The sequence below is a fragment of the Asparagus officinalis genome, chromosome 1, assembly GCF_001876935.1.
Source record: "Asparagus officinalis chromosome 1, Aspof.V1, whole genome shotgun sequence".
NCBI classification, from domain to species: domain Eukaryota; kingdom Viridiplantae; phylum Streptophyta; class Magnoliopsida; order Asparagales; family Asparagaceae; genus Asparagus; species Asparagus officinalis.
In genome coordinates, this window is record NC_033794.1 from 123,590,742 (window position 1) to 123,603,843 (window position 13,102).

The 13,102-nt window shown below is 34.6% G+C and overlaps 1 protein-coding gene across 1 annotated transcript in view; it reads right to left on the reverse strand.

The window, feature by feature from the left end:
• Positions 1–7,738, reverse strand: part of LOC109819857 (peroxisome biogenesis protein 3-1-like) — a 9,155-nt gene extending 1,417 nt beyond the window's left edge. Inside the window, exons 1-6 of the mRNA XM_020386190.1 lie at positions 7,382–7,738; positions 7,123–7,272; positions 6,827–7,026; positions 6,531–6,661; positions 4,723–4,850; positions 4,186–4,425 (exon numbers count right to left, since the gene is read on the reverse strand). Of these exons, the coding sequence (XP_020241779.1) occupies positions 4,186–4,425; positions 4,723–4,850; positions 6,531–6,661; positions 6,827–7,026; positions 7,123–7,272; positions 7,382–7,395 (863 nt within the window). The 5' untranslated portion in view covers positions 7,396–7,738. The remainder of the gene's footprint in view (positions 1–4,185; positions 4,426–4,722; positions 4,851–6,530; positions 6,662–6,826; positions 7,027–7,122; positions 7,273–7,381) is intronic.

Sequence of the window (13,102 nt, forward strand, 5' to 3'; positions counted from 1 at the left end):
AATTACACAAAACAGTTGTCCTGAATAGAAACTATAAATTAAAATCGCAGGAATAAACCTTCCCACACCTATTAAAAGAGAGAATGAAATAATGTTGAGATTCTTTTCCCAACAGGCTAAGATATCCAATTGTGCTGTTTTGAATCGCCTGCTTTATAGACTGTCAAGTTTGCTTTATGTACATTGTTAAAGTATAACCCATTAGTTTATATTTCTGAGTTAAATGGTTATTTAACATATCAATGCACCAAGTTTAAAGAGGTCCTAGGTTCAAACCCTTGGGTGAAATAAATGGCTGTACAGCCTGTACTAATATTGCTAGCTAACTTGAACCAAAGAGGAATCACATGGACAAGTAAATTAAGTAGTGCAAGTTCGCAAGGAAGAAATAATGGAACTCTCAATTCTCATATGCTTTATTCATCCAAAATCAAGTGATGAACTTGCTCTACCTCACATATATGTGGCGATTTCATCCATCAACCTTAATCTTTAAGAAAATTTTAATGGATGTGTTCATCAGTTTAACAGCCCACCCATGCAATAACTATCAGAACATAGGTATTGTTTGTGGTACTTATTGTTGAACTCAGAAGTACTATGCATGCAGAAGTGTAAATGCCCTAACACTTAGTTATGAGCTTTGTACTTTCCCTGCATCTTCTAGAGGTAATAAAACCCTCTATTTACTCGTCCTTCCCTCTTTTAACCTTCCTCCATGGCTCCACGCATGGAGTTCCCTATTAATGAAATCACTGGTTGTGAAGCTACATTTTCCCCTTCCAACCCACAGAATAACTATGATAAATTGTACGTGTGCTGATGCATGTGCGTGCATGCATGTGTTACACACACAATATAACAAAAATAACAATGTTAAATCATGACCAGAAGACTACGTCGGCTCTAAATTTCAAAGTAGCTTACTGATATTTCTGCATCAACTCCCTGAAAACTGGGCTCTAGACAAACATAATAGTCAACTTGGGTAGTCAACTGGTATTAGCTCCAGAACAAGATGGTCTCTTGGATAGGATACTATAGCTTCTACTACGTGCATAAATCTGAACTTTAAGACTCTATCTACACCAATAAATCTACATAACTTGATGCTTCCTTCCACCTATCATTGGACTTACATCCACATCCTTTGAATATAGGATAGTGAGCCAGCAACTACAACCTCTCGTTTTGGATCAGTATCCTAATGGCATAAAAGATACACATGGATAACATTCATATATTGCATGAACTAATGGTCCAATAATAAATGATAACAAACTATAGCCACATATCAAACAACAAATTCGGCTACCTAAATGATGTGCACTATATTAGACGAACTACGTACTGTAAGACAAGCGTGATAGCAAATTTTGATGATGTACAATCCAAATAGTTGGCGGTTAATAAAAGTATATAGAACAAAAAGGACCTTTATACAAGGTGGGAAGTTCTCGATGCACATAATTTTCTAAAAGTTATGTTTTATGAGTAGATCAGTATGTATGGTTGACATAACCCAAGCATAGGACCCACCATGTGGTAAAATAGCTTAAAATAATCTATTAGTCTAGGAGCTAATTTTAAGTTTATAGGAAACAACTATGCTGCAAAGTTACAAACACGAGTGGGAATAGGAACTATCCAACCAATAAGAAGTCTAAATGCAAACCATTAATTGAAACTTATAATTTTTAGCTTATATAGCATGCACACAAATACGAGGCAAGCACAACAGGAACAAGCACATTACCGACAATTAGAAATTAAAGACGAAGGAAACAAGTAAAAGCTGAATGTAGTTTGTCTGAATCATTTCTGATTTCAAAAACCTTATTTTTTATATTAGCCACTTCTTGTAAATGTGTCATAAATTCATTTAATCACTCGTATGCGAAAGTTAAAAGAAAAAGAAGAAAATATGGGGTACAACTAAAAAATTAAAAACAGCCTTGCATTGTGGCACATCTAAATCTAGGTGAGGGTTCTTATCAGAACCCCAAACCACGGTTGCATGATTCCTTGGACCCCCCCTCCGAACCGTCGTACAGTTCTTGCAAACCAAATCCCGATACATTTTCAAACCAACTCCCTCTGATACACTAATTGGTTCTCCAAAATTGGCGTACCACTTACAAGTATGTGGGAGCAAAGTACCGTTAAGTGCATACGTATAAGATGCAATGCAATGTGTGCAATCGAGTGAAGGGAGTTCAATAGAATATATGAACCAATGACTATATTGTAACTAAAAAACTATACAATAAAATGTGAAATGAGACCAAAATCCCAACACAAACTATGTGGAAAAAAGAGTACAAAGGAACGAACTCCATAAAAATTAAGTATTTAAGTATTTTGTATGAAAAATAATATTGAAATGCATAATTAGCTTTCTAGTTTCTAGTTTTCTACTATATACCTTGGAAAACTTGAAGCGCACCCAAAAAAAATTATAACATACCACTGACTGAACTTGCGAATTGAAGCAAGCCACCCCCTCGAATCCAAATTTTCTAAGTCGTGAATTGCATACCCGAGTTCGTACCATCACCTGACATACCTCGTACTGTGTAACTATGCCCCAAACTAGATCAAGCCACCATTAAGTAAATTATGATGAGTTCGGATAAGATAAGCCTTAGTTTTAGCAATTCATCATTCGTTAGCTCATGTCTTATCCGTTGCTCACACGGATTTCAAAACTGGTCAATCAGATATGGCATAAATCCAATCAGCCCATACTAAGACTTCCCAGAGCATCTGTCCCAGCAAGAACAGATTGATTCTCGCTTAGTCTGCTACAGCAAAATGCTACTAATATAGAGTTTGCCAAGGAAGAGAGATTAAATTGTGGAGTACATCTTGTCATTTTATATTACACCAAGAGAGGATTTTGGTTATTTGAATAATAAATTAGGGTTTAGATTATACTCCACAAATGTAGAAATGGAAAACAGAGAGAAAGAAGGTGAGATGGAAAGAAATAGGAGAAATATCAGAGAAGATAGCGATCAAGTCCAAAAGTAACTTATATAACAGGAATGGTAGAAACAAATATTTTCAGTCTGATGTAACTTATTTTTTGGCCGCTTCAACTACTCATATGCAAATGGAATTAAAATTATTGAGCCATTTATAGCTTCAAGTCCAAAAGTAACTAGATTCAGGTCATGCTAATTGCTAACATTCAGTTAGCTATCTGAAGTAGCCAGAGCAATTGGATTAGACTAATTTCACAACTGCGCCAGGAATCATGTGCTTCTAAGATGGGGAGGGGAGAAATGAATGTGGTCATCATACTCTTTTTTACCTCTCTATTTTCATTAAATTATATAGACTCGAATCAAAGATTCAAAATAAAGTAACAACTTAGAAAAACTCAAGAGAAAGGCATCACCACCATGGCTAAGATTGAAAGGTTTGATCTTGTGCCTATGTCCAAATGTATCAGCCAAGAGAAAGACACGCTAAAATGGAACACCTATGATTCCTACAGTCCCATACAGGAATACAAATCCATTGGGTTTGGTTATTTAAAAACCATATGATAGGACAAACTAGGAGTTGGCAAACATACTTTAACATCAGTTTGGACACAAAGGAGGGGATGGGAGGGGAGTGATTGACTTAAACCCAAGGGGAGAGGGTGGAAAGGAAAAGGGTGGAATATATTCATTTGTGTTTGAATAGAAAACAAGGGGATGAGAGGGTACACTATAATATGTGTTTGTTTAGAATAGGACATGGGAAGAGAGGGGAGCTACTTGACCAGTACGCCCTTTTAATAAAATAAGAAAAAACGCCTTTTGGTTTTCTCATATAAGGCAATATTGAAATTTTAAGAAAATTCCACTTGAAACCCCTCCCCTCCCTTCCCTATCCGTCCACTTTTGGAGGGTTAAGAAAGTGGCTGAATTTTCTAATTTTCATCCCTCCCCTCCCCTCCCCTTGCTAACTTAAAAGTGCAAACAAACACAATGCTAGGAGGGTTAGCATTGTAAACCTCCCCCTCTTCCCCCCTCCACTCCTGAAAAACTCTACCCAAACTCAATGTAGTTTGCAAAGGACAGTTGGATATTCATGAAACATCAGAAATACTGGATTCTCTGCTACAGATATTCTAAATTTAGGTGATCAACATGAACATAGTGAAACTTAATGGCATTATTGTTTACATACCTTGATAGGACTGCACGGGTCTCTAACATAAGTTGCTCAAGCTTGCTGATGTCCATGAGCATGGAGGAATCATCAGAACCACTGGAGGGCACAACCATTAACTGCCTGTAGGCAGCAGCATTTTCTGGTACCAAGTAGCTTATCCAGCTGCTTGGTTCACCAGCGTTCATGAAAAGGTCCAATACCTGTATGATTGTATCATGCAGTTGTTCCTTTCCAAAGGATTCCTTCAGCTTCTTTCTGCACATGGAGTTTAGACATAAACAAAGGACACAGTTCGTTTCGAAAGTCCAATTATCATGTTCTGCTAAAACATTTAGGAGCATGGATGTTTAGCTAAGCCTTGGCTAAAATGATTATCTTGTTCAGAAGGAAGGAAAGATTATCGCTAGTTAAGAACAAGAGCAGAATAACACCTGCTAGTTTTGATTGTGCTAACAGCAATTAAGGCAATGACAATTTATCAGCTACAAGAATTTCTGCATGGATCATAAACAAAATGAGTTTAATGAGTTTCCGAAGGACTCAGCTGCTTACTCTTTTAAAATTTCCATGGCAGCATTCTGCATGTTCGTAAGCAATGTACCGATGCCATAAGTGGAGAGGTAATCAGCAGTTGCTAGGAAGTCCTGTTGACCATGCCAGCTAAATGAATCTGCATCATCCTTGGAAATATATTCCAAATATGGTCAGCATTTTAAATTATGGATCAAATCCATATGAACATATTAAGGTTCTGACAGTTTAAAATAATGGTTTCATATGAAAGAGAGAGTTACTGAAAAAAGAAATGTATTGGGAGAACTTGAACCTTCCAGTTTCCACAACCCACACCCAGGCCTTTTACCTCCTGAGCTGGCCTCAGATGAACTAAAAATATCCAATGGACTAAGCAAATTGGTGGTATGGCATAATTATGCATGCAATATCAACTACAAAACCTCCCCAATGCATATTAATTATCAACAAAGCAATTTCAAATTTGTACATTTACAATCCCCGAAAGGTGTCATTTGTCTTCGAGGACAAATAGTAGTAAGTTTCTGCTTTGATCACAGAATCCACAAAAGTGTATCTTGTTATTAAATACTAATTAAACTAATTGATGTTGCAAGTAATTTAATTCGTAATGCACAATTGCACGTAATCAGAGAAAAGGTCCTTCAACAGTCGGTGTTAGCAAAATTTAATTGTGAATTAAGCACTATAGATGAATGCCAAATATACTGATTCTAAATATACTCAATTTTTTTTTCTTTTTTTAGACTAATTTCTAATGAGTGAACATTAAAATGTCAAAGTTTTTTTGTCAACCTTATAATCTTTCCTTTCACTGATACCTTAAATCTTAAAAGAAATATACCTCTGTAAAGCAAAGAAATAGCAGTCCAGTTTCTACAAGTAAACCTTTACATGATTATTTCTAGATACCCTACTCTGATAAAGTAAATTTTTCGCTGTTGGTAGATCTGACAATTATCAAGGATCACAAGATGTTTCTTTTTCAATTTAAAAAAGAGATGAAACCAGAACTACAGCTGGAGCTGCTTGAAATTGTGATGCATATTTATGATGAGAAATTGACACTCAATTCGAAGTCATGACTTGTGATCATAAACCTTGACAAGTGATGAATTCAGACGAATAATTAGCATTTAAACAACTGCCAAAACAATCTAAAAGCGAGAAAAATATGCATACGATCGCCAATATTGAACCTAGGACATCGCAGATAAATGATTATTCAAGACCGAGTTAGAATTTTGGCATAAATAAAACTCAAAAAGTCAGGTTCAAGCTCATTCTTGGCCTCTTCAATTCAACAAAGCTTAACTTAGTTGAGTTCAAGCTGATTTGTGAGTTATGAAGCAATGCTGGAACATGAAGGAAAGTATAATGAAGCTCACGCTTCCCCACAACCAGCTGCATGCAACGACGCGCTCCGCTTACCAGAGTCAAATTTCATCTCACTTTTATCAACACAATTAGCTTTCACAAACACAATTTTCTTTCTTAAGTTTGCATACAGTTCTATTTCCAATATACTTGACCCTGATGTTTGATCATATTTGTTCAAATGATTCACAGAGATCTTCCTGTATGTTCCTCAATCCAACATTCTACTGCAAAATGATTATATAATATTAATACAAATAAGAAACTGTCCAAAACATGCTTGACCAGAAATTTGTGATTGTGAGGTTGTTCAATCAATATAAAAAATGTTATTCAAAATAGAAATTTCTAATGGCAACTTGCATCAAATTCCAAGATGTATTATATATATATATCTGGAGTCTGGACATAGGCATGAAATCATTTCTTTAACTAGGATAGAAAAATACCAGAGACTGAGAGCTTTCAGAGCCACGGGCAATTTCAAGATAGAGGTGCCTCCCTAAGATGTTCACCTGAACCCTAACATACAAGCAAAGCATCGTCATCGACCACAACGAAGCCACTGTCCTCGTGAAACCTGAACCCCCAAAAGATTATAACCCCGATACCGAACATAAGATAATCAATCAATCACCGCAAAATTAAAATTTAAAACCATACATAGACAAGTAAATTCTTCTCCTTAGGTACAATGTAAAAATATTCCACTAAAAACTAAATGGCAATATAATTGCTGACGTACTTAGAACTTTAAGCTTTTCCCAAAGCTCAATCTTCTCCTTTGGAGATAGAGCACTAGACCGGCCTCTACCCTGTAGCAACTTCTCTGTCAAATGCGAGAGGTCCAAGTCCTCAGATATCCTCACCCTCAAATAGTTCATAGAATACGGCAATGTAACTGTATCTGAAACTCTCTGAATGTTCTCAAAGTGTGATTGCAACCTACCGATTAAATAAAAATAAAAATAAACAAATTTAAGATGTGGGTAACCAAAAATAGAGATCAAAATCATAACTTTTTGAGAAATAGAGAACTACTGGGCCTTAATGAGCTCATCGACTTCGCGTTCCTTCTCCAAATCAAAGGTCCTCTGTCTATGAGCATCATAAAGCTTGTACAGCGCATACCCACTTCCTAAAACTCCAAGAGAGATCAACAATTTTCTTTTATGCCGACTCCAAAGGGACCTGCTTCAATTAGAAGAGACGAAAGATGATTAAATTGAAGTGAACGAATCAAAGAGGGAGAGGGAAACTAGCTGAATCAATTAAGAATCAACAAAAAAACTAAGCTAACCTTAGAGAGAGCATGGCTAAATCATAATTTCATGCAGACCCATTTGGATTTAGAAGGGAAATAATACTGAAAATGATGGAAGATAGCTTTTTGATCTCTCTGTGCTCAATAAGGGGAAAGGGAAAAGGATTTGAATTGGGTTTTTGAGAAAGAGGAAGAAGAACTCTGACCTTCCCTCGAGAAGAACAGAGAGCGGAAGATGATGATAGAGAGAGAAAGAGGGGGGAGAGAGAGAGAGAGAGATCTTTGTTAAATTGTCGAAGCAAAAAATTTACAGATAACAAGGGCTCTCTTTTACTGAGAAACCAATGACGCACGACTCGAGGAAAGAGAGAATGCCAGAACGATGGGCATCTTTGGGTTCGGGTTGGATTTGGTTTTGGGTACTGAATCTCTATCGAAAGATTTCGCTAGACGTTTCTTCACAGGGTTAAGTTCGCGAAACCGCCCTTTGAAGTTTTGGGGATTTTGCACGAAGGCCCCTGAACTTTTTAATTCCACTAAATAAAAATGAAGTTTTCTCACTTAGCCCTAAAAAGTTACACGGTTATCTCTGATAATGCGGCTTGTACTAGGCATTCGACCAAAATGAAGAAAATACCCTCTGGACAAAAAACAATCCCTTATTAATTATTTTTCATAGTTTGTTGCAAATATAATGGAGTGAATATGTATCACAGTGTCAGTACAACTACCAATGCAAGGATAATTCAGATATTTCTATTTTTCTAGTCTCCATTTATTCAATGCGGGTGTACATTAAATTTTTATTATTTAGCTTAATCAATGAATGGATAAAGCAAGACCTAAAGGTCTCTTTTTGCAAAATATACAACTTCTTACAATCAAACAAAAGCTTCAAAACGAATATAGGATAAATTGCACTTAAATGACTTATTGTTTTCATTTTTTTTTTACTTAAATTACTCAACTTGTAAAACGTTTCAAATAAACGCACTAAAGCATTTTCCGTTTGAAAATATGACGCCATTAATTCTTTACACTTTAAGACGAAAGTACTCCCGTTTAATTTTTCATGTAAAACATAACATTAAGGTTGTTGTGCGTAAATTAATGGCATAACAAGGGTAATCATTGACCTCATATTGTCACGTGACAAGTTACAAGGAAATATTCTCCGAATATTTCAACAGAATAATAATGTTCTAAACTTTTAGGACAATTATTTGCAATATTTATAAATTTTAGAGCATTTATTTATAATATTTATAAATTTGAGATCAGAAAACGAAAACAATAGGAGATCTAAGTGCAAGTTACCCAGAACATTTATTCGACGCCCATGCCCTTCAACTGCCACCAAAATACTTAGCGGGCATCGACACATTTAAGGCTTTAGCAAGTGGGAGAGCCAATTTAAAAAAAAGAAAAAGAAAAAACCAAACCATAAGTTTCTTCATTTTCTGTATTACATCCCGCTATATAATCTCTCATTCGGTACATTATGCACTAATGCTATTCGATGTATTGCCTCAGTGAGTCTCCTTCTTGATTTGCGATTCGAGGGGGCTAAACGAGGAAATTTCGGGGAACGCCCATTAGAATGTATTATTAGCAGGGGTGCAAATGGTTCAAATGTCTTAATGATATGATACTTATCATATTCATATCTGCTATCCAATCATTAATACGGATACAGATATGCATCGAGGAGGAAAATCATATTTATATCCATCAAAATTGAATACGGAGTAGAATATATATACCAATATATATTCAGATATATATACATGTGGATTTGAACTTGATATGAGAAAATTGAAAAAAAAAATTGATAAAGAGAGTTTATTAGTATGTTGGTAATATCTGAAAAGCCAAGATTAGAACTCTTAATCATCAAAATTAATGATGTCCTCTCCGATATAGATATTTAATGACCATATTTGTATCATATATCCTCGGGTGTGGATTTTTTTTTTTTTCACCCCTAGTTATTAGGGTTTTAGTGTGGGGCTGAGGTTTTACAAACATGTTATTGATTCGAATAGGAATTTTGTTACTATCTGTTACGCCTCGTCTGGTACACGGGAATCAGGTAAAATTAGAAAGTAATTAGGCAATGAAATGGAATTAATTTGAGAATGACATGCTCGTTTTTATTCTCACCTTTGGGTATAATTTAAAGAATGTAGTGGGAATAGACATGTTTGAAAGTTATCTATTTTTTTATTCTCACTTAAGTGAGAATGTCTATTCCCTATCATCTCATTGGGATTAAACATTCTAGCTTCAAAAAAATTGTTGGCTTAAGAAAAATGAGAAGAGAGCATTATCATTCCATTCTAACTCCTCCAAATACCGAACAAGACATGTAGTTAAGAGCTTACGCTAAGGGGTTGCTTGGTTCGCTTAAAAAAGCCCAAAAAACTCCTTCCATGTCTGACGACCCAATCCACATAGAATAAATAGAGTTCAGGATTTTCTTTCCATGGATTTGGTTCACAAGTTAAAAGTGGGAAATGGACTAGGAAAGAGGCCTCTACCTCAGCAAAGTGGGAAATAGCCATTTCCACTCAAAACAAGCATAAATGGGCTGAAACACATTTTTATAGGTGATTGTTTATTCCCTCATCGTACTTGTTGCTCTTCAGTTAATATTTTTGGGGGTAAAGGGGCCAGGGTTACCGTTTTTCTATTCCTCTTACATCGTCTTAAACTACCTCCATATCTCTGAGTAAGAGTTCTTTTTTATAGCCAAATCATCGATAAGCTATCTTCTATTTTGTGTTGATGATGAAGATTACTTAACGGGCTAATGTTTTTAGCTGGATCATGGCAGGAATTTGTGCAAATTACTTCCTCACATATTTTAAGGCATTTAGGATTTGTCCCCTCCCTATTGCATATGGGACCATTAATTTTATTTAATATTTTGGCTAGTTATAATCTTTATGCACATGATACATAGCTACAAGGATTACCTTCATATTAACTGTAAATAATTCATAATAGAAGATTTGTGGAGATTACTAAATAATCATGTTTCAAGGATTATCTTTAGGTAGGTATTTTTATATTGCCTACGATTCACTTGTGTTTACACTTTGACCTTATGTTTCATGTAATTGCAACTTTATGTGAATATTTAGAAAACTAATTCTATCACGAACTTGTGCTTGCAAGAATCCTATATTGCCCCTATTTACATGACAATCGAAAAGTTTTTATGTGAACAACCTACAATGTATTTACATTGTATTAATGACTTCTAGTCTGGGTTATAAAAGTATTTGATTGTCATTTAATATTCTATTCATGGATTTCATTTGGTGACTTACTTACTTTTGGTGTATGATGAGTGTCAAAATAACTGAGATTAACATCCTACAATGCTTACTGACATTACACTGGACAGCTAACAGTAATGATATTGTACAAATTCCGAGGCCTCTGTCATAAATTTTATATACATACGGCTAGTATATTTTATGATTAATCAAGTTATTTTAGGTTTTATATATTATTATAGCATTTTTATATGAACTTGTTGAGCTTTCTCTTAGTAAAATTACCGTCCATAGCGGTCACCAAATAGTCCGTCTTTAGTGAGAGGTAATCTTACTAAACCATATACATTTTTCCATCCAAACTTCAAAAGCAACCAAACACAAGAAAAGTGGGAAAAGTATTATCAACCAGCAGTTTTCTCATTTGTTAATTAGACGCCAACCAAATAAAGAAAAAAATGTATAAATTCGGTTTACTATCATGTTTTATGTGTGAACCAAAAATAAACAACCATTTTCATGAAAGTTTGTAAAACCTAAGAATGAGTTTTTCACATGGAATGATGTTTCCCAATAAAATGGGAAACGAACCAAACTGCCCTAAAGAGAAAGATCACTACTTTTAATATCGTCATTGGTTTGTCTAGTGTATCGTCATGATTCATTCTAGTGGTCATTACATGCGCAAAGGAAAATCACAACCATTCATTGAAAAATCAATTGCTTTGGTAAAATTAATGGTCTCCCTACTGCTTCTTAATGATGGAGAGAATCAAATCCCAAACGCATAGCCCTCATTTCGGCAAAATCTGTATCCTAGTTTCTTTTCTTTTCTTTTTCCACTTCTTTTTTTATTTTTAAATTTTTTTGGAAGAATAAGAACTTATTCTGTTTTATGTAGAGAAGAAAATATATACGCATGATCGTGGAGAGGGTAGAGTTTACAGGTTACAGTAGGAAGAAGTATGATAGACAAACGTATATATTAGTTGATCTCTGAGAATGTCAAATCTCAAAAAGTAAACCTGAATTTTCCTTGAGGCTCGTTTGTTTCTCTCTTTTTCAAATCAATCAAATTAAGAATCGTGACGATTGTACAACCCATTTTTTTTAGGTTGAGTGAGATGTTCTACAATCGTTAATCGTGCAAGAGATTCAATATCATGGCAGCTCAAGAGTTTATGCGAAATTTGACGATAATCAGTTGCCAAATATCTTTTATAGAAGTATATTCTAATGAGATCGAGGAATATGCATTTCCATGATTCACCAAACTTTAATGCGTTGGCAAAAAACCAATTATAGCTAACCAACATTTTGCATCGTCTCTTATTATTATTATTATTATCATTGGATAAAATCCTCTTTTAGTTATAGTTTTATTTTATTTTAACTTTTTCCCTAATAATAGTCTATGCATAAACAGCAACCTTTTATTAATCAATAAATAATAAAAAATCTTCTCCAACACATTTAACTTATTATTAAATATGGAAGTACCCAATAAACTCACACCATTTTTTAATATAAACTGGTATGTCCAATGCACGCGATGAATCGCGCATAAACGACATATTTGTGCAAAAATATAGTTGGCATTGTTATGTAGAGTAGACAATAGGAAATTAACAATATTATGGATTTGATCAACATTATCATGAAAAGAATTTTAAGTTATGGGAAAGTACACTAAACTCCCATGAATTTTCAGCAAATTGCAGCAAACTTCTGTGAAGTTTCAAAATCACACTAAACACCCAATAATTTTTGCAAAAAAATCCTAACTTCTTTTGGGTAAATTACAATAAACTCACAATAACCTTCAAAATAACTTTTTACATTGTTTACTGGTGCTAATTTATGGAGGTTATCCGCAAAATGCAGAAAGGTATTGGGGTTTAGTGTGATTTTGAAAGTTCTTTTGGATCTACTGTGAAACACTAAAAGTTCATGAAGGTTTAGGATAATTTACCCTTTAAGTTATACGCAACATTCAGATTGAAAATTACTAAAAATAACTAATTTTGAATCTCAAAATTTACTGACCGTGAGAGATCAATTATTAGATAGGATACACTTGAAAGCATTGCATTACATACAATTCAGTGGGAAATTTTAAATGTACCTAATCGTATGATAAAACAAAAACTTTGAAAAATGCATGAAACTTACCTATAAAAAGTCCTATTGTTAGAGGTAGAGCTTTCCCTGAATCGTTCGTTAGAAGGAAGATGGATGCGGAATAGAGAACAAAGAGATTTGCTTTGAAAAAAAATTCCCCCTTTAGATCTAAAAAGTGATGGAGGATTTAAAACATGGGCAAGTGGGAAATTAAGAGAAAGTATGGGTTATGTAATTGTTTTCTGGTTTTTCAATTTTGCCCATTTATAAATATTTTTAAAACCTCCAAGCTGCGCTCAGCTTACAACAAATGTGATCAGGTAAGGGTTCAACACCAAAACATAGTCCACAC